The 23,632-nt window shown below is 52.0% G+C and overlaps 1 protein-coding gene and 1 long non-coding RNA gene across 2 annotated transcripts; both read right to left on the bottom strand.

Annotated features, from left to right (window-relative positions):
- Positions 1-3,602: 3,602 nt before the first annotated feature.
- TMEM185B (transmembrane protein 185B) lies at positions 3,603-5,788 on the bottom strand. Its single transcript, XM_023185191.3, has one exon. The coding sequence runs from the start codon at positions 5,315-5,317 to the stop codon at positions 4,265-4,267; it is 1,053 nt and encodes a 350-aa protein (XP_023040959.1). The 5' UTR covers positions 5,318-5,788; the 3' UTR covers positions 3,603-4,264.
- Positions 5,789-9,367: 3,579 nt separating this feature from the next.
- LOC111521645 lies at positions 9,368-13,593 on the bottom strand. Its single transcript, XR_002725014.3, has 4 exons — positions 13,238-13,593; positions 12,255-12,580; positions 11,852-11,977; positions 9,368-10,574 (listed from the first exon to the last, which is right to left on the bottom strand). It is a non-coding gene; the product is annotated as an uncharacterized LOC111521645 (long non-coding RNA).
- Between the last annotated feature and the right edge of the window lie 10,039 nt (positions 13,594-23,632).

The raw sequence follows: 23,632 nt of genomic DNA on the forward strand, positions 1-23,632 counted from the left end.
TCTTTGCTGGATTCCTCATGACCAACAGTATTATTCCTGCTTCATCCGTTACAGTATGGTATCCTGACTGAAGAAAACCACATGGGGTTGGGAAAGGAAAGACCTTGAGGACACCCAGGGGTCCTTGGACCACACTTCCGAGGGCATGGTGTGGCAGCTGACTTTAACCCATACATTCTAGAATAGAGAGAGCCATGGCCAAACCAGAGGGAGAGACACCTGCAGATATCCTGGTTTGAGGGCTGGAAGAAGTATTAACAGTTGATAAAGCAGCTTGGCATTGCCTCTCTTTTCTCCTAGGGAAGGGTTAAACCACTGTCTTGTTATGAGGCATGGTTGTGTTATGTCAGGTGGGAGCCTGATTTCTGAGGTGTGCACATGGGAAGAGGAGGGTGTGTCAGGTAGCCAAGTAAAGTGGTGTAGTGGACTTTTGTCATCTTTGGCATCTGAACACCCTTCCTTTTGGGAAAATCTTTTATCGAGTCAGTTTGGGCAGAGTCCTGCCTCCTCCTCTTCTTTGAGACAAAGGAGCCAGATGCTGTCTCCTCGCACGTTCTGGAAGCTACAGAATGAACACATACCTGAGGTTTGCCCGATCATATTCTCCCTTCTGGTACTTAATCTTGAGCTCATGGTGGACAGCTGAGGAAGTACTCACAGTAGCAGGGGTGAGGCTCGAGGCTCCCTTTTTGTGGGTGTCATGCTCTTAGTGGTGGTGGCCATGGCAGCTGCAGCATCCCCAGCAAATGGTCCCTGTGGTGCAGCCCTTCCGGGGTTTCCAGCCATGCAACTTTCCGGATCCCTGTGAACTTGCTGGGCTTCGTCCCATCTTTCCTGCCCGGCTGAGTGACCTGTATCCCAACAGCTTCCTTCACTGAGTCAGGGCCCTGGCAGGGCCGGGCACGATGGCCTCCCTCACCATCTGCTGCTTCCACCTAAAAGGCTGGGCTCCCTGCACCCAGGCTTAGCCTTTCCAAAGCACCCTGCATAGCCCTCCAGAGAAGCTTTGGATTCCAGCACTTTCCTAAAACTGTCCTATGTGGCGCACTCGGGCCTCACCACTGTTAACCGAGGGGCTGGAATGCAGGGTCTTTCTCATCTCACCTCAAATCCCCAGCAGATCCCTTCTAATGGAAACAGCTTTTAAAAATGTCAGGGTATGTGTAAAGCACAGGGGAAACAAATCATGGATGATCTGCAAGCAATTCCTTGCGATTCCTTGAGAACCATTTTGTACCACTGAGGTCATGGAGTGACAGCCCCCTATGTGGACTGTGCTTGTTCCTTGGCCATGCACTGCCTCACCCCACAGAGGTCAGCCATGGCCATGTGTTGCTGCCAACAGAAAGTGAGCAGGGGCTGTATTTGTGCTTACAGGGTAGGGCTTGGCCTCTTGTGCTTCTGCCGTAAGAAAGAACACGGCCCAAGGTAAGCTGCTACTTTGACCAGGGACCCAGAAAACGGGATGTGTTGTGGAGCAGACCTGATCAGACCCCCGGCCTGGAGCGTAACCTGGAAGCCGACTGGCAGACTACCCGAGAACGGGATCTGTAGTTGCAGACCACCGAGATTTGTGATGTTGATTTGCAGCAAAAGCTGAGTGGCACATCACAGAAGAAATAGTTACAGAACTTGACACATGCTGAACGCTGGATAATCAGTGTTTCATGGCAGTTAGGTAAATCCCCAGGCACTGCTGAAGTGCTCTCAAACCTCACAGACTAAACGACTTCCTACAACCTGTCACTTGTTTTTAACCTAATGGTCACGACAGCGGATGGCCTACCTGGTGAGAAAGCTTCTTTCCATATCAGACGTTGGCTCTCCAATACCAGACAGCTTGGGGGAAGAGGTTAAGATGGGCTGGGAGGCTGTGGGCGACTCCTCAAGTTGGGGAGTTTGCACCAGGTACCAACAAGCTCCTGGCCTGCAACTACCCAGGAGGGGCCAGTGGTCCCACTGCAACCCCCAAACCTGCCTCCCAATTCCTCCAGCACTGCCTGCCCATGCACCTCTAAATCTTAGTGAAATGAAAATCCATGTCTTTGAGGTATTCTTTAGGGGTGGAAGGGAGGCACCGGGCTCCTGAACACAAAGATGGGCTTAAAGTTCTAGGTCACCCTGAGGCTAGCAGCATCCTTCCCTGCATTTTGCAAAAGGTGCACTGGGCTCTTTCCCTCTGTGGGTGCGGCTCACACTTCTCACTGTACAAGGACACTTTGCAAGGGCAGGGCCGCTTGCTCTCCACTGCACACCCACTGCCTAGCAGCACGCTTAGCTTGGGGTAGGTCTTCAAGAAATACTGAGAAAATGAACGAATGAATCCTTATTTATAAAAAGTTACATCCACTGCTGCTCAGGGCTGCCGGCTGGTATAAACTGCCAGTGTGTGAGACAGCGAGCGAGCTCAGTCCCAGCCAACTAAGCCGAGCTGTAGCTCCCTCAGGCATTCTAGCACTCAAGTTCTTAGCGCTGGCTTTTGTTGAGAGCATGTGTACAGAGCATGTTATTTTAATGCTTTATAAAATAGGGCAAAAATACTAAATTTAGGGTTACGTTTTTTTCTCCAAACCCAACAAGTTTGCCTCACGGTCAGGGTAAAGAGTGTGGAGCCCAGTTTAGATCATTTTTAGTAAGTTACTAATAAGAAAAGTGGACTCCATCCAGTCTTCTCCACAGTAATAACACCAACACTCCTTTTTATTTTAACCTCCTTTCGAAAGTATTTATTTGTTCTCGGACGAACATTACTCTTGCAGGATCCGGCTTCTGCCCTGATTCCCTGGTGTACCACCAGCACCTAAAGAAACACTGTACTTGCCAGGTGCAGTGGCTCCCGCCTGTAATCCCAGCACTTTGGGAGGCTGAGGCGGGCAGATCACCTCAAGTCAGGAGTTCGGGACCAGCCTGACCAACATGGAGAAACCCTGTCTCTATTAAAAATACAAAATTAGCCAGGCGTGGTGGCGCATGCCAGTAATCCCAGCTACTCAGGAGGCTGAAGCAGGAGAATCGCTTGAACCCGGGAGGCAGAGGCTGTGGTGAGCAGAGATTGTGCCATTGCACTCCAGCCTGGGCAACAAGAGTGAAACTCTGTCTCAAAAAAAAAAAAAAGAAAAACAAAAAGAAACACTGTACTCATCTACAAGCAAATTTGAACTGTTGTTTCCCTATTGCTGACAGATGAAAGTTTGGACCTTAAAATGATACCTGCTTCTATTGGCCACTTCTGGTTAAGACCACTCTCTCCATCTTTCCAATGACAAGTAATGCTTCACACTACAGCCAATTAATAGTTTAAGATTCTTAGAAATGGACAAACCGCTTGTTGCTTATTTCCAGTTACTACTTGTGTGGAAAAATGCAAGGTACTAAACAACTTGGCGCTAAACAAAGTAACTATGTCACTTTATGGACTGGTACCACACTGGAGCCTGTCACAAGCTCCCAAGGCCAGCGGCCTCTTCCTCTCGGTTACTAACACCTCAATATTAAGACCCATGGGATTTGCAATCCCTATATTCATGCCTAGTACTTTGGTAAGATCCACACCAGGCACATATTGTTTTATGCAGTCTTTAAGGACATCTGCAATAGACACATATCTTCACATGTAAGCTTTAAAAAATACTTTAACATAATACATTGTACTGCAGAGAACTAAAATTCAACATATTACACTGCTAAAATATTCATATAAATACTATATATGCATGGGTTCATTCCATTAGAAAAATTCACCTATCAGAATATTAAAGACCAGTATCAGCGAAGCCCAAGGAGAAGGTATTTTAACAGTTGGAACACTAAAAACATCAACTACGAGGTTTATAAACAAGTGGTGGGAAAGAGAACTCTTTACATTTGCTACTATGTCATAACAGGCACAATCTGAAATACAATTTTAGATTAGCAGTGTATAAAAATACTTTTAAAACAATACTTTTGATAGGTACAGTAGCACTTTAAACAAACAGCTGTGTAGTTATTCCTTTTGAGGACCTACTAAAACAATCCAACTTACTACCCCTGGCTACACCTGAAAGTGCGAACCTGGAAAGCAAGTCTCTTACCCAGGTACACACCACACACACCCACATACTAAAACCACCTCCATCTATGATGCATACTGATGAGGCGGTGATCTCAAACAGGGCGTGAGGCGACAGTGTTTGAAGCCTGTTTCCATTTCCAGGTTTGGGATGAATGAACAAGAGGTAAAGGCAAGCTGGAGTCCGTGTGTGCCTGGGTCCTCTCTAGGAGTTTAATCAGGCATATCAATATTTAACTTGGGAGGCGGGGGAACGTATTTCCCAGGGCTCTGGGTTATAACTACTCTGGCCTTCTTTCCAAATATTGGAGCAATTTTCGGAGCTTCTGGAACTGATGTTTCTTCAGCATCTTCACTATCTTCGTGATGGAGATCATATGAAATGTTCCCATATTCTCTTAAAAATGGGAAAATTTCAAGCAGAAACTGACAGAAGTCTCTGCGAATGCCAAACCACCAATGATTGCCCCCCTTTCGCCTAAATGTTGTGGCCATTAAAGTTAGTAAGGAAAGCCAAAGGGGTACAAATATGGAGATGTAGGAGAATGTATTGTGCCCATCCAATCTGTGAACCAGCAGCACCTCAAAAGTGAGCAGGGGCACGACAATCGTTATCCAGCTGATGGCCATGGTCACGTGTGTTCTTCGTTGCTCGGCAACCACATCCAGGGACCGCAGGAACAGGAGGGACCAGACGATGTAATAGAGGACGACCAGGCAAAGGAACGACATGAGGATCCACAGGGGCACAAACACCACCAGCCACGGCCAGTGAATAATCCTGTCCAGCTTTAGGGCGATGAAGATGAACTGCAGGATGTTGACCGAGCACAGGATCTCCAGCTCCAGCGATCTATCGTGTCGAAAGCCCCAGACGCAGGCAGCCACGGACACGGGGGACACGAAGAAGAGAGGCATGAAGACCAGCAGCCAGAAGTGCGTGCCCCTCTCCACCCTGTCGCAGACCAGGACTTCGAACATGAGCAGCAGCAGGTGGATGCCCACAGCGATCAGCATGGCTTTGAACTCCACGCAGGCCTCTCCCTCGGTGCGGTAGCGAGGGTTGCGGGCCCAAACGCCCGCGCCCACTGAGGCGCCTGCGACGACTAGAAGCTTCCACAACCATATAGGGGCAAAGACGGCCCAGTAGCTCCACTGGATGATGCCGTCCAGGCGGAGGGGCAGCAGCACCGAGAAGAGCAGCAGGCAGGTATAGATGAGGAACTTACTGGGGTTGAAGTCCTGGAACAGGCCCCTGGGGTTCATGGCGGAGGCCGCCGCTTGCCGGCCCGGGCCTACTCCCCCGCGACGCTCAGCGCCCGCGTCTCCGCGGCTCCCCTAGCCGCCGCCTCCCGGGCCCGGCCCAAGCCGGCTCCCGGTGGACCAATGCCGGGGCGACCAGGAGGAGGCTCGGAACTGCGACGCAGAGAGGCCGGAACACGTGCGCGCGCGATCACGTGGCCCGGCCGGAAGCGCGCCGGGGTGTGGCGTGCGCGGGCACGGGCGGCGCGGCGGCTACGAACTGGGAGCTGCCTCGGTCCAGCCACCGGCCGCCTTCATTCCGTACCCATCAAGAAGGCACCTAGTGCGTGTGGCGCCCGGAGGAGCCTGGCGCGCTGCTGACTCCCCAAGCGGCCCGCGACCTCGGGCGGACGCGTTCAGGCGACTCCAGGAACATGGAGGCGGGAGTGAGCTCACATCCTCCCTGCCGGCCTGGGCGGGCCCTGCGGGGGCGGGGCCGGGCGGAGAGGGCGGGGCCTGGGCGTTGGCATCGTTCGCCACTGTGCCGGGATCCTCCCCTCCCCGTGCTCGCCGCTGCTCCCTGGGAGTCCGCCCGGGGCTAGTACGCCCGCGGTGAGGCTCCAGCACCCCGCGCGCGGCGTAGGGGAACGGCGCGTGCGCGAGCAGAGGCGGGTGGCCGGGCTAGTGCGGGAGTTTTTGAGCGAGGGAGCGGGTGCGGGTATGCAAGGCGATATGCATGAGCACAGACCTGTGGGGGCCGGCGCAGGGGCGGCGGCGGGTGTGTCACTGGCTCAAAGGAAAAGGCCCGCGCGTAGACCCAGTGCACGAGGTGGGGGGGCCTTGCTTGGGATGAAGACTCGCGGGGCAGAACTCCGCCTGGCGGAGCAACGGACGTTTCTTAGGCTGCCTGCGAAGTGGCTGTGCGGAGATCCCAGGCGGCAGCGGCGCTCTTGTACCTGTCCCTCCCACTCCAGAGTGGAGGATGCTGGAAAGGGTGTTCGCTCCTGTACCTGTGCCTCTCACTCCAGAGTGGAAGGTACTGGTGAGGGTGTTAGACGCCACTTGGCCCCTGGACAGCGTCCTGCGGAGCAGGGGAGGAAACTGGATCCAGTCCGGGGTTGGTTGCTTCCTGCCCCAGGTCACCCGGCAGGTTAGCAGAGAATCGCGTCGCAGATACAGGGCTCCTACCTTCACGTGTCTGGTGCTCATTTTGACTTACTTGGCCCTGTCTCCGTGTTATTCTCGCAATGTTCCCCTTTTCCTTTGGAAAAGGGTAGTGGACCAGAGGTCAAGAAATTTGGGTTCTTGTCCAGGCCCTGCCGCACATCAGCTGAGAAACTTAGGCAAATTCACCTCTTTCTCTCTGGACCTCAGTTTCCTGGTCTGTGAAGTTGGGGAACAGACCTGGGTGGTGTCTAAGAGCAAGGCTGCAGCGGGTCTGTGATTTGGAGCACCTTTTCGCCGTCTGCCCAGCTGGGCAGACTCTGGAGGATTTCTACCTGTCTTCCCCGCTGTCCCACTGCTCAGCAGAGCCCTGGCTGCCCTCCTTCCTGCTCTCGCCAGTCTCTCCTAGTCCTGTTTCCTGAAGTGGGTGTGGGATGTTGTCACGTAGGTCCTGGGCTCTGAAGTGGGACAGGCCATCAGAGGAATGCATCACCTGTCCAGGCCTCCGCGGAGTGGCCCTCCTGCACCCTCACAGCCCTGCCCCAGGCGGGCATGAGCAGGGCATCCAGGGTGTGGGGCGGACAGTCCCAGACCCGAGGCGCTCTTCACAACTTCACTTTACCTGCAGGCAATCTGGCCCTGGGGAAGGGAGTCCAGCTGAATGAGCCTCACCAGCCCTCAGGATCAGCCCTGAAGGCTGACTTCATAGATGTGTCTTTAGGGACTCTTGTTTCTGGAGAGCCTTATCTCCCTCCGCTCCTCCCCTGAACAGGGTTGCTCCAATCTGTCTGTTTTACACATTGGTCTTTTTTGTACCGTTTTCTTCCAAGAAGGATTTGTTAACTAAAAACTTGTAAAAGCGGAAAACCCCCTCACTAGTCCAACCTCTTCATCTGTGAAATGGGCTTGGGAAAGCACACGGGATTGTTTTGAGGATTAGATGAATCAATACATGGGACTTTGCACTTTTCATTTAGAGACGTGCAAGTAGTATGACCACACTAGGAAAGCAGAGCCCGTGGAGGGGAGGCGCTGCCGGCAGCACCCCCACCCCCACCCCCCGGGAGCTGGTGGCAGTCAGGTGCTCTGGACCCTGCGAGAACAGTCAGAAGTCCTTCCCAATTTCCTAAGTAGTCAGATGAACTCAGCGCCTCTGCTGCCAGCTTTGTGGCGAAAACGAAGCTTGGAGCATATTTTCTCACCTTGAGCTCCTCATTCAGAACAAGTGCACCCTCTCCATCCAAGAAGGGGGTATCGAGGTGTCCTGTCATGGTGCAGCGGTGGCTCTGCTGCCCAGCTCCTGAGGGAGGGCAGAGCCAGCTTCCAGGCTTTTGCCACAGGGTCAGGGATGCTGTCTGCCATCTGTCCCCAGCTGGCTTCCTTTGGCCTTGACCCCTCCCCCATCCTGTCGTGGGCATCAGACACCCTTCCTTCCCTGTTTTCCCTGATGCGGCCAGTCTCTCAGGGACCTGCCTTTGTGTCTTTTATTTACCTGTAAAGCTAACATGGATTGTTTGCTATGTGCCAGGTGCTGGTGGCACAGCAGTCCCCGAGGCTGGTACATAAACCAGTGTGAATTCATTCACTTACAGACGGTGTGTGTGGGTGCGGTGCTCCAGGCCACCGGCGTGGGCCGCTATTCCCCAGTCAGGGTGTGTGGGGGCATGTGGCCCCAGAGCCCAGGGCCTGACATGGTTTGAAGGTCACTATCCTAAAGGATGGGGAAGTCCTGGAATGTGTCTCCACCCCAGCCTCTCTCCCCTGCTTGGCATCCTCAGTCCCAACTTTCCTGTCTGAGCTGATCCCGGCACACCTGGTGGCCAGGGCCCTTATGGTCCGTGCACCAGCCCAGCCAGTCTGCTGCTACCCCCTGAGTGTGGCCTACCCTGACATGGCCTCTCTCTCCTTCCTGGGCACCAAGACCCAGGACAGGGCTTCAAGCCCTGAGAAACCTTCTCGACCCCTGGTGGACCAGTGACCCTTCTTTCACCTCCCACAGCATCTGGGTGTCAGCGGTGGGGTAGGGGTGGGGACCTTGTTCCTGTCCTGGGACTCATTTCACTGGGTATCATCTGTTTGGCCTTCTGTCCTTTGATGAGATTTGAGCTCCAGACACCCAGTTAGCATTTATATTAAGATATGTTTGAGAGACATTGGCTGAATGATTGAGTGAAGGAATGCATTCAACACTATTCATGACTGCGATGCTCCTGTCCCAGAGGAGACGCTCCTGCGGCCAGCGTACCACCGACAGCGGGACTGGTGTCCTTTCACCGCCAGCATCCTAGGCCCTGTCATGCCTCAGCAGCAGCTCGGGTGTCCCCTCCCTCAGGTCCCACAGGGTATCATCCTGTTTGCTCATCTGACTCTCTGGACTCCCTGTGACTTTCTCAAGGACAGGGACCCATCTGTTATCTCTGTTAGCACAGGCCCGTACATGGTAAGTGAACCTGGAAAGTGCATGTGGGCAGGAAGGCAGGAGCTGAGGTGACACCTCCTGTGGGCTGAGCAGCAGAGCACGGGAACCTTCCCGAGACGAAGCAGCTTGTCTGAAGCTCGCAGGTCCCAGTGTTACTGGGAGGTGCTGCTGGGCTGGCACGAGGACCTCCTAGAGCATGACAGCCCCTCACACTCGCACGTGGCTTGTTTATTCAAAGCACCTTATCGTCTGGAGCTCACTTCAGAGGCTGAGGTAGCAAAGCACTAACCTCATTTGACAGATGGGGAAACAGGCCCGAGACCACAGCCGTGGTTCTCTGCTCACTCTGCAGCTGCAGACTTTCCACAGGGCCCTGCTGTTGGCCAGGCAGGCGTCTCTGCCCCGTTTATCGGCTCAGTCTGCTGAGAATGGCTCCCTGAATCCCTGAAGAGCCAGCCTCTGGCTGGGGCCCCTTGAGAGTTAGGCTCCTGTTTTAGCAGCTTTTTCCTTCCTTAACCCGAGTATTAATTTAACAAATACATATCAGGCATCGTCCCTGTGCCCCAGACCCTTGTCCTGGATACACATGTAGCAGTGAACGCTTCAGGTGGCTTCTGCTCTGCTGGTCCCTTCTCAGTTGAGGTGTCACCTCCTTCAGGGTCACCTCCCTGACCACCCCACCCAAAGTCATTCTCTCACTTGCGTCTCCTCGTTTTATTTCTCCTTTTCTTATATGGTCACTTTAGAAAAAGCTGGAAAATGTGGACTCGTTTAAAGAGAGAAAATGCTGTAGTGTTACCACCTACAGAAAATCACTGTGAACGTTTTACTGTGTTTTTCCTTCCAGTCATTGTACTCGTCAAAGAGATGTCATCCTCCGCATACCCATTTGACTCTGCTTTTTTACTTACGGTGAATTCTAAGACTCCCTTCACATTGTAACATCTCTGGATCCTGCACTGTACAGTGGCTGATGATTTACAGGCACTGCCAGTGGTGTTAACATTCAGCTCTTTCTGGAGCTTGTATTTGTTTCTGCCAGTCACCTGGGGCACTGCCAACTTGACATAACCTTAAACTTAAATTCAGTTACAGCATTCGCTTGAGGTGTCTCCAGACCATATGTTAGTGCAAATTCAGACTCAAACCAGCGTGAGTACTGGCTTGTGCACGTCCTCAGGGGCGGTTTTGTTCCCTCCCTGCATCCGGCTCCATGGTTGGGACACTGGCTCTTTCTGCCTGACGAGGCTGCTTGTCATTCTCCTCACACCAAAGAAATAGCCCTTTAGGATCCCAGCTTTACTTAGACCTGCCCTTATTAGATAACCATTCTGGGTATTTTTTAATTCTTTAAAGGTATGTGAAATGGTGGTGTGTTTTCTAATCAACAGTGTCTTAAATGTGATAAAATGCCACAGGTAGAAACACTTCTCAGATTTCCAGCAACATGTGAGCATCTTTTCAATGGCCCCACAATATTACATTAAGGGTAGTACAATACTTTACTTACCCGTTCCGTTGTGTATTTGAGTTAGTTCCGTTCTGTTATGAAATGGAGGGACTGTGCTCTATCTCATGACTTCTTTGCATCCAGATTGTTTTTAAGGGTAGATTCCCAGACATAGACGCGCCATGGTGAAGGAATGAATACAGTAGTTCCCCCTTATCTGAGGTTTATCTTTCCAAGTTTTCATTTACCTGCAGTACACCGAGGTTTGAAAATATCAAATGGAAAATTCCAGAAATAACTCCTAAATTTTAAATGGCCCTCTGTTCTGAGTAGCATGACAAAATCTTGCTCCATCTAGCCTGGGACGCGACCCCTCTGTTTGTCCACACCGGGCATGCTCCCTGGGCGGTCCCATCAGCTATCGCCAGATCACGGTGCTTCTGTTCAGGTCACCCTTGTTTGACTTAATAATGGCTCCAAAGCACAAGAGTACTGTGCCTAATTTACAAATTAAACTCTATCGTAGGCGTATATGCACAGGGAAATACATAGTGTATATAGGGGTTTGGTACTATCTGCGGCTTTGGGGTCTTGGGACATATCCCCTACCGATAAGGCGGGACAACTTCATTCTAAAGACACACATAAAGCCTAGTGTGTCTTTAGAGGTTGATTTTTTTTTTCCTGTTTTTTGAGATGGAGTCGCTCTGTCACCCAGGCTGGAGTGCAGTGGCCTGAACTCGGCTTACTGCAACCTCCACTTCCGAGTTCAAGCAATTCTCCTGCCAGCCTTCTGTGTAGCTGAGTGGTACTAGTGTACCACTATGCCCAGCTAATTTTTGTATTTTTAGTAGAGATGGGGGTTTCACCATCTTGGCCAGGTAGGTCTCGAACTCCTGACCTCAGGTGATCTGCTGGCCTCGGCCTCCCAAAGTGCTGGGATTACAGGCGTGAGCCACTGTGCCTGGCCTTTTACTCTGTTTTCTGTGTTATCTTTGAGGAAATGGAGTCAGGGCCCCCCGGAGTTGGTGTGTGAATCTGCCTGTATTGATAGCGGCTGGCAGAGCTTATTTAGAAAACTCCGCAGGGTTGAAGAATTAAAGAGGCTGAAATCAAAGGTAGACTCAAGTATAGAACTGTGTAATATTAAAAGTCAACTAAAAACAGGGCCAGTTTTGACATGTTTGTGAGTGTGCACATGCAGAGATAGGGGTTTTCCAGGCCAGATCACAGCCTTCAAATGTTATGAACAACACAGTAAGCATTGGGATCATTTAATTTGAGGCAGTCAAATATAATTAAATATAATTAATTCAAGTAATTTTTTGTGGAGTGAGTGGGAAGCTTCCTGAATTATAGAATTAAGCAATCCAGGTGTCAGTTGCACTTAAGTTGACATTACTAAAATATTTTCAGAAGTTTTCATGTACAGTTTAAGTTTTTTCTCCAGTCTCATTTGTGCTCTTAATTTACTCAGCAAAACATTATTTTCTCGGACAAAGGTCATTCCCAGCCTGGCTGTTACCTGGCTTTGTCATAAATTCCAAGAGATTGTGATGTGGACAAATGATGTGCTTCTTGCGTCAGAAACAGACATTTGTACAATTGTAATCCCAATTTCACTCGGGGTTGCCTTTCCTTCTTCCATTGCCTGGGTGCAAAGCAGCAAAAATAAATAAATAAATAAATCCCTCTGCACGCCACCGAGAGTCAGGCCCTGGAGTTACCCCATGAACAGTGTAGGGCTCCTGACTTGAAGGAGCATCTAGCAGTACAGGAGACAGCACAGCCTGGTGACCTGGGGGCCACAGGAGCATGGCCCTCCCCTGTCAAAGCTGACTTCTCATTTCTCAGGACAGAATCCGTACGCTTTACCGTGCCCTTCAAGACCCTGGCTGACCGGCCGTGGTCCATCTCCCTGGCCTTACCTCACTGCCCACTGGACTCCTGTAGCCGCCTCAGTTTCTCTCTGCTCCTCAGACTCCCGGACTGGAGCTGTTGCTGCCTCAGGGTGTTGCTTTGTGTGCTTTCACAGATGCGTTTAGGGGAGATAGACCTAAAAGAGTCTGGGCAACATGTGCAGCCTCCAAGCGGTTCACTCATCACTCAGCTGCTATGACCAGACTGCCTGTCTGCTAGTGCCTGGTAGGTACCAAGCCCTGGGGAAGGAAGCAATGCCCTGCGGCCCTCGTTCCCACGTACTGAGCACTCTTCTGTGCAGTTAAGGTACACAAACATGAGACACTGAATAACCCTGAAAGAGACAAGGAGAGGACCAGAGGTCACTGGGCTGAATATGATGAAAAGTCAACTAAAAACCAGAAAAAAAATTAAATAAATAAAATAAATAATTTAAAAAAACATTGGAAATAAGCTATAGGGCAGCGACTGGGGAGAAGCTTGTGCTCTTGGCTGCAACAGAACCTGGAGGAGACCAGTGCTGAGAGGGTGCCCTGGTGTAGTCAAGCATTTACCAAAGAAGGGACCACCTGGGTTCAAACTTGGCCTCGTCATTTCAGCAGCTGTGTGTCCTTGACCAAATGGTTCAGCCTCTGAGTCTAGTTTTTCTCACCTGTAAAATGGGGATAATATCTACTTCACAGGATAGAGGTGAGATAATAGAGATACAGGCCTGGCACGTTCAGTAGATGCCCGCATGGGCACGTACTCCCCTCCCACGCCCCACCCCGTGCTGCTGTAGAGGAGAGTGCTGAGGGAGATCTGTGCTCGAGTCAGCTAAGCATAACTAAGGACACCTGAAATTATGTAACCAGGTGACAGACATTCATTCTCCACCTTGGGACTGGTTCTGCTTCATAAATTAAGGGACTCAGGGTGGTCCAGATGCAGGTCCAAGTGCAGCACTGCTGGCTATACACAGGCAGATTCTTGGGCCCCACCCCAGACTCACCAAGTCAGAATCCTTGGGGGTGAGGCTCAGAATCCATTTTTGTAAGTCTTCCCAGGTGATTCCACGTATAGCCTGGTCTTCGCACCCACACAGCCAGACGGTCCCTGAAAAGCTTTCTCAGCCTTTGCAGTTCGTGTTTCTGGTCCCATCAAATGTGCTGAGCAGTGTGGGTCTGGTTCAGTGTTCAGCCCCCACTTTCATCAGAGACGGGGGGGTTCTCTTACTCCTCACTGGTGGGAGGAAGCCGCAAGCGGAGACAACTAAGTGGAGAAATCAATCTGTAGCAGCTGCCTGCCGCCCTGCCCTGGAGGTTGTCTGTGAGGAGGGGAAACAGCTGACTTCCAAGACCTGGGGCGCTTTCTCCCCACCTATCAGCTGAATCGAAACGGAAAATGCGCCTCCGAGGCTAGAGATCCTCGTGACAGGATTGCAACCTTTGACAAGCAATCTCTGCTCATGTGGCTGCTTTCCACCTAAGAAAGAAAATGAAACAGCTTGGAGTTCCTGCTGGTCTTAGATTTTTCTCTCTCGTAAGAACATAAAAAATATTTACTGTCACTGAGGTTCTTTCCAGATTGCCCCAGACAGCCATAACTTTCCCAGCTTTAACTGGCGGGTATTTGGGGTGGTGAATTGCTGTTCACATAGTGCATTCCTATTGCAGATCCAGTGTTACTAGATTTTCCCCCTGAAGACAGCTCATCTCTTGAGCTCTGAGTGCTCTTAACAGAGCAGGGGAGTTAAGGAAAGAGGTTCTCCCTGATTGTTTATTTTCTTTTTTTTTGAGACAGAGTCTCGCTCTGTCGCCCGGGCTGGAGTACAGTGGCGCGATCTCAGCTCACTGCAAGCTCCGTCTCCCGGGTTCACACCATTCTCCTGCCTCAGCCTCTACGCTGAGAACTGGGACTACAGGCACCCACCACTATGCCCAGCTAATTTTTTTTTTTTTTTTTGTATTTTTAGTAGAGATGGGGTTTCACCGTGTTAGCCAGGATGGTCTCGATCTGCTGACCTCGTGATTCCTCGTCTCGGCCTCCTAAAGTCCTGGGATTACAGGCTTGAGCCACCACGCCCGGCCTCCCTGATTGTTTCTAAGTGGGTGCTTTAAAAACCTCAGTAAGAGCCTGGCACAGTGGCTCATGCCTGTAATCCCAGCACTTTGGGAGACCAAGGTGGGTAGATCACCTGAGGTCAGGAGTTTGAGACCAGCCTGGCTAATATAGTGAAACCCCGTCTCTACTAAAAATACAAAAATTAGTTGGGCGTGGTGGCACACACCTGTAATGCTTGCTACTTGGGAGGCTGAGGCCGGAGAATCACTTGAACCTGGGAGGCAGAGGTTGCAGTGAGCCAAGATTGCGCCATTGCACTCCAGCATGAGCAACAAGAGCAAAACGCCGTAAAAAACAAACAAACAAACAAACAAAAAAACCCTCAGTAAGAGTGGAAGTGGAAGTGGTTTACAACTATTGGTGCCATGACAACAGATAAATCAGCAAAAGGGAACTTCAGGAACAATATGGTCGGGATGGAGGTGTTGGAGGTTGTTTTTTCTTTTAACAAAAAAACGAGAACACATTTAGAAGTAAATAGAGGGCCCAGTTTTCTCTTTTTGGTCTGAAAGGGGCTTCAAAAAATTGTTTTCAGTGTTAAACAGAATAGCATGGCAATGAAGATAGTGAGAAGCACAACCATCTGTTGAGCAGGATGTCCACGTGGGGGTTGGGGGAGAGATTTGCTCCAGTTACAGGGGAGACTGAGGCTCAGAAGGGTCAAGTGCCTGGCCCAGGCACCTTCTTGTCCTGTTAGGCAAGAAGTGCTCTGTTACTGCGTGCACGTCTGGGTGTGAGGACCCTGAGGCTGGGACAGCTGGCAAACTACAGGCCAGGCATCACAGGCAGCCTGATCCTGAGTCCAGCTTTTCCTCACCACTAACTCAGGAAAAGTGGGATTTATTGAGTACCTACTATATTCCAGGCATGGTGTAGGAATATGTAACTAAAACCTCTGATGGAATCTTCCTCAAGGAAGATTAGAGAGGCAGAGATGGGGAAGGAGGGGCGGCAGGCAGCTGTGCCCTCCTCCAACAGGTCGAGGGGCTGTAGGGCCAGGCTGAGGAGGACAGAGGCTGCAGAACCCCAGGGAGTCTCAGCTCTCCAGCCCAGGTGCAGCTGCCCCTTGGGCAGAGAGCCTGGAACACATCCGCTTATTAGTGGCCTACCCAGGCAGCTGGCCGAGCGCCTGTCCCCGAAGGCCTCCCTGAGCTCAGAGGCTCCCCAGCCCTGGCACTGAGGGTGCAATCCCTGAGCTGCTTTCCCAGGCTCGTTGCACAGGCAGGTGCAGCCCAGGTGTCTGACAACTTTGGCTCCAGCGTCATGGCCTCCACATCTAAGACCTTGTGGAACACCCAGGAGTTTTGAGTTCAGCAATGAGCTCAGAGCTTGAGCTTGGGTTGCAGAATCCAAAAATCAATTAATGTGGGGCTTCAGGGGAAATCTATCTGACCGGTGGTTTGGTAAAATCTTTAATTGCTGTGAGACAGAAGATGTGTGCTGCGTGCTGTGGCTAGGGCATGCGTGGCTGTAGCTGCTGCCAAATAGGAAGGGCCCCCGCAGTGCCTCCATCCCGCAGCCCTGCCTTTCTTCCCAAGTGCAGTGGGGGTGTCTTGGGTCAAGGGGCTCTCTAGGCAGCTCTGCCTCCTCCATAGTCCTCCAGGCCCCCTTTCCTTGAAGACTAAGCAACTAGTCCTGTGGCAGTCAGTTCTAAGGGAGAGGGGCCTGAAGTGTCAGCACGAGTCAGAGCCAGGCACCCGGCAGAGCCATGAGGGGCAGAGGCAATGGTGATGGGAGCCAGTGAGATCAGAGCATGTGTCACATCTGCCCTCTGATCCTTTTGGAACAAGTGCAGTGAGCTGGAGTTGGAAGTGTTCCCAAATTGCAATCATCTGGGGTCTTCATCTGTCTCTTCTTCGGGTTAGTTTGGCAGCGGATGTGAGGGAGGTGCTCTTCATCAGTCACTGGGCTCATGAATGGTCCTCATTTCCCGAATCCTTTTGCATCGTTCTCTGAATTCAGCAGGGGCATATCTCCCTGGGCTGACGGGTGGGGCTCCAGGTGCATCTGGCTGCAGCAGTCCGGGAGGGGGCCCAAGCTGCATGCAGATCTCGAGTGGGTGTCAGAAAAAGACACACACAGGCCCCACATACATGTGCACACACACACATGGGCATGAACATGGGTACGAAGCATGTGTGCTCCACACACTGACTTCAGTGGGAACACCGACCCCAGCTGCAGAGAGACCAGAGCAAGGGCTAAGGGAGGCCGCGTGAAGGAGCGCTCAGCCCTGGGAGGGCGCCTGGGAGAAGAAGTGAGTCATTGACTAGTGGCCACGGGGGGTTCATCTTGCTGAGCTATCTCTGGAGCCTGAGGTCACAGGGTCTCTCACTCTGGCCCCTCAAGTTCCTGGGAAGGGTTTTGACAGGGAAGTTGTCCACAAGCTCTTTCCGTCCCTGGAACACTGCCTAGCCTGCTCAGAAATGTCCCATGTCCGTGGCAGGCTTGGTGTTCCTCCTGCCATTCTAGGCTTTCTGCTGCCCCTCCCGTCCCCTCCCTTCCCCTCCCCCTCTTCTCTTTCTTTTCTTTTCTTTTTTAAAATAGAGATAGGATCTCTTTATATTTTCCAAACTGGTCTCAAACTTCTGGACTCAAGCAATCCTCCCACCTTGGCCTCCCAAAGTGCTGGGATTACAGGTGTGAGTCACCGCGCCCAGTAATTTGTGTAAGTATACCTCAGACTCTCTACTAAACCGCCTAGTCTTGCCAGTCACTTCCTGGGCTTTCCTGCCTCCTGGCCTTCCTTTAACTCAGTCCCCGCTGCCTGGAATGCTCTAGTTCTCTCTGCCTCTCCCTTTTCTGTGTTTGTCAGAATCCTCATTGTTTTTTAAGCCCACTCAAGCTCCACCTCTCCCAGGAAACATCGGGGGCCTACTTTAGTCGAAGAAGACTCTTAGCTCTGAAGTTCTGAAGTTCTCTTCCCCTGAGGCTTCAGTTTCCTTACCTGTAAAATTGAGACAATACCATGTCATGGTTTGTTGTGAACATTCCCTGTGATGACCTTCATAACAGTGGCCAGCACACAGTAGGTGCTCTGTGACATCCTCATTCCTTTCCTGCTCTACGCCAGGCACAAAAATATAGATGTGAGATGCACCCCTGGCCTCTCGGGAGGGAGCAGGGCTGGGGTGGAGGAGGCCTGGGCAAGGGGTTCCATACCTACCCAGGGAAGGGAAGGGATGGCAGGAAGCCTTTGAGAGGAGCTGCTACTGGGCTGGGTTTGAAGGACAGTTAGAGGCCTTCGGGAGCACCTGAGGAGCAGGAGTATGGTGAGGCAGTGGGACAGGAGGAGGACAGGCTGGGAGGATGGGAGCCGGGTGGTGGGAGAAGCTGGGTGCTGGGCACTGTTGGGGGCAGCAGGAGAGAAGACAAGACCCTGGACTTTATGAAGAGGTGAGGAAGTCACTGAAGGAGTTGAGGGTGGGGGCAACAAGTGGGAGAGGCTGAGCCAGGAGAGGCGGCTCAGTGGCCTGCAAGGGTGGGTGGGGACCAGTGGAAGGCAGCCCTGACTCAGGCTTAGTCAGAGATCCTGGTCCCAGGTCCCCTGCCCCCTCCCCGCCGCAGCATCACAGCGCCCTTCCTGGAATAAAAGGTGGAAAATGCGAGTTTGCTGTTTGGGGCTGCCCTTGAACTTGCCCGGGCAGGGAGGGTGACGGCCCTTCCTGAAGGCCGCCCATGTCCAGGCCCTGCTCAGTCTCCATCTCCTTGCACCCACGGTGGTAACCAAGCTCCCCACCCTGACACCTGGCTTGCCTTTCCTGGGGCGGTTTCTCCCTCAGGGACTTCGCTCCTCTGTTCAGCCTCTGCTATTTGCACAGCCCCTCAGCTGAGTCGGTTTCAAGTGAGCAGAGCGCACAGGGGCTTTGAACACCAGCCACACGGGGCCGGGGAGGAGGGTGGGGAGGAGGGCAGGGAGGAGGAGGGCGGCAAAGGCAGCCACCCGCTCCACGTGTTCCTCTGGATGCCCCCACTCCTCCAGACACCTTGTGAGGGTCTGTTTTGGTCCCTGTTGTGCCCTGATCCCCAGCACCATGCCTGGGGAACGGTTAAATGGATGTTTATTGAACGCCAGGGTTACTGTCTCCAAGTCCCAGGTGTATAGCGGGTGCCCAATACCTGTCTCCGCCTTGGATGCCCCCCCCCCCCACCGCAGTAGTCTAATTGCCCAGGATGTGGGGCAGGGGCAGAGCGACAAGGGTCGGGGAGATGACTCTCTCCACCTTCCCCTCTGCAAGGCCTTCTGCCGGAGTCTCACTGTGCCCTCCTCCGTGCATTCCGAGAGGTAAGCGAGACTGGGAGTGTGGGCCCAGGTGACTTCGACTGTTCGCCGGGGATGGGGCCGTCAGGAGGGGCGTGGCCTCCACTCCCTGACTCTGAAACGTGCTGGCCTGGATCTGGAAATTGCTCATTTTTCTTACCACTGAGCTTGGCAGCCATTGGGGAATTTCTGGAGGGAGGGGGATCCTGGAAGGAAACCACCAGCGTGGGACCTGTTGTTCCCCCAGAAGCCCAAACACAAAGAGAGGATGCAGTGGAGGTGGTGCTGCAGAGGGGGCTGTTTTTTCCCTTAAGAACAAGCCGCCTCATGTCGGAAAAAGGAAGGCCGTTATCCTTTCATCTCGTTTTTCCCTCCAACCCCGGGTCTGTGTGTGGGATTTCAGCAGCGGGAGAGCACGTGGCAGGAGGAGGTCTCTGCACGAAACAGCCGCAGTCAGGTGGGTGCCCTCCCTCCGTGTGGATTGCCCTTCAAAGCCCCACACTGACCTTGTGACTTGCCTGTTATCCTCATTTGCCAAATGAAGCTCAGAGAGGCAAACAGACTTGCCTGGGGTCACACAGAATGTACTCATGGAGCTGCTATTTTTCCCCCTTTTTTGTTTGTTTGTTTGTTTTATGAGACAGGGTCTCCTTCTGTCACCCAGGCTGGAGTGCAGTGGCGTGATCTTGGTTCACTGCAACCTCCACCTCCCAGATTCAAGTGGTCCTCCCACCTCAGTCTCCTGAGCAGCTGGGACTACAGGTGCATGCCACCACATCTGGCTTTTTTTGTTTTTGTTTTTTGTATTTTGTAGAGACAGGGTTTCACCATGTTGCTCAGGCTGGCTGGTCTCCAACTCCCGGGCTCAAGGATCCCCCTCTTGGCCTCGCAAATTGCTGGGATCACAGGTGTGAGCCACTGCACCTGGCAGGAGCTGCTATTTGAATCCATGTCTCTGTGGCACCAAAGTCATGTTGAAGCTTCCCCCTGGATGGGAAGAATGGCGGGCCCACACAGACCTACTTGTTCTAGATCCCCAGTCTTGTTCTAGATCATTCCAGGCCTTCCCTCCATCAGAGCTTGCTGTTTCCATGACCTCCTGGGTGTCTTCCCTGTCACGCCTTCTCCTGCATGTGCTGCTGAGTCAGTGTGAGGTTGGCTTCTGGGCACCTGGGTGAGTGTGTGGGAACTTCGGGAGACAGCATCTGGTGGGATTTCAGGCTGCCACCCACTCAGCCTTTGGATGGACAGAGAGAGCTGGGTTTGGGGGGACAGGAAGCCTATTGCTAGGAACTGGGAACAGGAGCAAAGTCGGTGCCTACAGCTGGAAAGGAGGCAGCAGTCACAAGGACCCGAGATCCACTGTCACGGGGTGTGCGTTTGTCCTTAGTCCTGTGGGAGCTGATGGGCAGGTTAACTTGGATGCACCAGCAGAAAGCCACAAGGCTGAGACTGCCTGGTGGCGAGAATCATGCAACATGTGTCTGGCCCCCTGCCTCCCACTCCCCCAGAAGGGCTCATCCTTGAGCCTGCCCAAGGGGAGAACAGGAGTGGCCCTGGCTGTAAATAATCCCCAAGAGCCACCAGGCCCAAGGTCCCCTGCAGGAAGAGAAACAGCTTGTTTGCCTCCTAAGAGCCAGAAGACCAGGGGAGAAAGCTCAGGAGAGAATCTAGTTCACAGGGTGAACATCCATGGAGTGCCTGCTATGAGCGGGGCTTGAAGGTGTGTGGATCCAAAGAGGAGGAAAACAGCCTCCTCACACCCTTAGGATAGCTGCTATTAAAAGAGCAGAGAGGACCAGGCACGCTGGCTCATGCTTGTAATCCCAGCACTATGGGAGGCCAAGGTGGGTGGATCACCTGAGGTCAGGAGTTTGAGACCAGCCTGGCCAACATAGCAAAACCCCACTGCTACTAAAAATATAAAAATTAGCTGGGCTTGGTGGTGTGCACCTGTAATGCCAGCTACTTGGGAGTCTGAGGCAGGAGAATCACTTGAACCCAGGAGGCGGAGGTTGCAGTGAGCTGAGATCATGCCATTGTACTCCGGCCTACGCAACAAGAGCAAAACTCCAACTGGAAAAAAAAAAAAAAAAAAAAAAAAAAAGCAGAGAAGGGCAACTGTTGGAGGACATGGAGAAATTGGAACCTTTGTGCACTGCGGGTGGGAATGTGTAGTGGTGCAGTTGCTATGGAAAACAGTATGACGGTGCCTCAAAAAATGAAGCAGAATTAACATATGATCTGGCAGTTCCACTTCTGAGTGTATACCCGACAGAACTGAAAGCACGGTCTCAGAGATATTTGCAAACCCACATTCACAGCAACATTCTCACAACATTCTCAGGCCAGAGGTGGAAGCGACCCGTGTCCATAGGCAGGTGAGTGGATAAACAGAGTATGGCACACGCGATGGAATGATTCCTCAGCTTCAACAAGGAAGGAAGGACAGGCCATGACATAGGTGAACCTTGAGAACATTATGCTAAGTGGAATAAGCCAGTCATGAAAGGACAAATACCATATGATTGCACTGTTACCCGGTACCTGGAGTAGTTACATTCACAGAGACAGTTAATTGGTGGTTGCCAGGGCCTGGGGGCACAGGAGGGAAGGGGAGTGAGTCTTTAATGGGTGTAGAGTTTAGAGTTCTAGGGGTGGATGGTGATGATGGCTGCATGACACTGGGAATTTTCTTCATACCACTGAACTATACACTTAACAGCTAAGATGGCGACTTTTATGTCATGTATATTTTACCACAATTAAAAATAATTTTAGGCCGGGCGCGGTGGCTCACACCTGTAATCCCAGCACTTTGGGATGCTGAGGTGGGCAGATTACAAGGTCAGGAGATCAAGACCATCCTGGCTAACATGGTGAAACCCTGTCTCTACTAAAAATACAAAAACAAAATTAGCCAGGCGTGGTGGCGGGCACCTGTTGTCCCTGCTACTTAGGAGGCTGAGGTGGGAGAATGGTGTGCATGCGGGAGGCAGAGCTTGCAGTGAGCCAAGATCGCACCACTGCACTCCAGCCTGGGCAACAGAGCAAGAGTCTGTCTCAAATAATAATAATAATAATTTTAAAATTAAAACAAAACAAAAAATAAAGTGGCCTGGTGTAGTGGCTCATGCCTGTAATCCCAGCACTTTGGGAGGCTGAGGTGGGAGGATCACTTGAGGCCATGAGTTTGAGACTAGCCTGGGCAACACAGCAAGACCCCATCTGTTTTTTTAAAAAGTAAATAAAACAATAAAGAAAATAGACACGGACTAACTGGCTCTCAGGGACCAAATTGGCATGGAGCCCTTGGCATTGTATTATGTAATCTTCCCATCAACCTCTGTGAGAGAGCTCCCTTCGTTCTGATGCAGAAACCGAGGCTCAGAGGCATGACTTTTTTCCCCCAAGGCTTTCACTGGTCTTTATGTCTTAGGTGAGCACTGATTTGGTGCATTGTGCTGGGTTATAACATTAGCACTCCGTCTGCCAGGGCTTCTGATTTCAGCTGGGAGCCCTTATGCACTCAAAACAACAGAAGAGGAAAGGGCCATGTAATTGGTTGTGAACATGTGTGGACAGATCAGCGAGGCCTGAGTCATCAAGAAGGCTTCTAAGAGGAGGAAGTGGGAGAAGTCCAGAGGCTATGGCTGGGCCACCAGTCTTGCCCCAGCCCTTACCAGGACTCTGCTGGGTGGGAACAGGCTGTGTGGGATTCCTCAGGAGAAGGGCACATGCCTCTGGAGCCATGGGGAGGAGCAGGGCCTGGGGAGCACCTCCTTCCATCCTCCTGGTGCAGGAGAGCTGCCACACACTGCCTCATTGGAGTCCCTAGCTGTCCTCACTGGGGGACTTTTTGTACCTGGGAAGGGAGTCCCTCTGTCTGAGAGCTGTTTCTTGGGCCTGCCACTCTGGCCTCCCCTCTCAGCAGCTGGGGGATTTGATGCTGTTGGTGGGTGTGGGCCCCTGAGACTTGCCCACCTGGAGATTCCTGGGCTTGGGTAGGGTTGTCAGATTTTGCAAATAAAAATACAACATGCCCAGTTAAATTTGAATTTCAGATATAATTTCAGATTTCATTCTTCATATAAGTATGGCCCCTGTATTGTGTCGGTATTTCATGTGGCACCTCTAGTCTTAGGGTTGTGTCCACTAGAGAAGGGGTAGCAGAGCTCTGGGTGTTCCAGAGCTGACCCTAGACAGGAACAGGGCCTGCCACAGACATTGGTTGTATTAGTCTGTTCTCACACTACTATAAAGAACTACCCGAGACTGGGTAATTTATGAAGAAAAGAGGTTTAATTGACTTGCAGTTCCACAGGCTGTACAGGAACTATGGCTGGGGAGGCCTCGGAAAACTTACAATCATGGCAGGAGGTGAAGGGGAAGCAGGCACATCTTCACATGGCAACAGGAGAGAGAGAGAAAAGGGGGAAGAGCCACACACTTGCAAACAACCAGATCTTGTGAGAACTCACTATCATGAGAACAGCAAGGGGGAAATCCGCGCCCATGATTCAATCACCTCCTACCAGATTCCATCCCCAAATTGGAGATTGCAATTCCACATGAGATTTGGGTAGGGACACTGAGCCAAATCATATCATTGGACATCCCCAATGGAAAATGGGGAATCGGCCTTTGATCCCCAACCCAGAGATGTGCATTTTAATAGCTTGGTAGTCTTACCTCCTGGTGGAACTAGGGTCTGGGGCCTTCTCAGGTATGTCCTTTTACCCCCCCACACCACCCCGCATTTCTCGAACCTCTGACCCTTTGGCCTTGCCCTGTTCTCTGGAGCAGATGCAGGAAAGGAATGGGGCTGTCTATAACCAAAGCCGCAATTTAAAAAATGCTGTTCATAAAAATTCACCAGGGTAGGGTTTGGCATTTGTGGGTGGGACAGGGTGACAGAGGCTGCATGGGGCTTTGCAGAGGGGCCGGGGCCAGTCCCAGTCCTGGGGTGGCCCATGGCGCTGCCGCTCCTGAGGGCTGGAGGAGGAAGGGGAATGGGCTTGG

The sequence above is a fragment of the Piliocolobus tephrosceles genome, chromosome 11, assembly GCF_002776525.5.
Source record: "Piliocolobus tephrosceles isolate RC106 chromosome 11, ASM277652v3, whole genome shotgun sequence".
NCBI lineage: Eukaryota > Metazoa > Chordata > Mammalia > Primates > Cercopithecidae > Piliocolobus > Piliocolobus tephrosceles.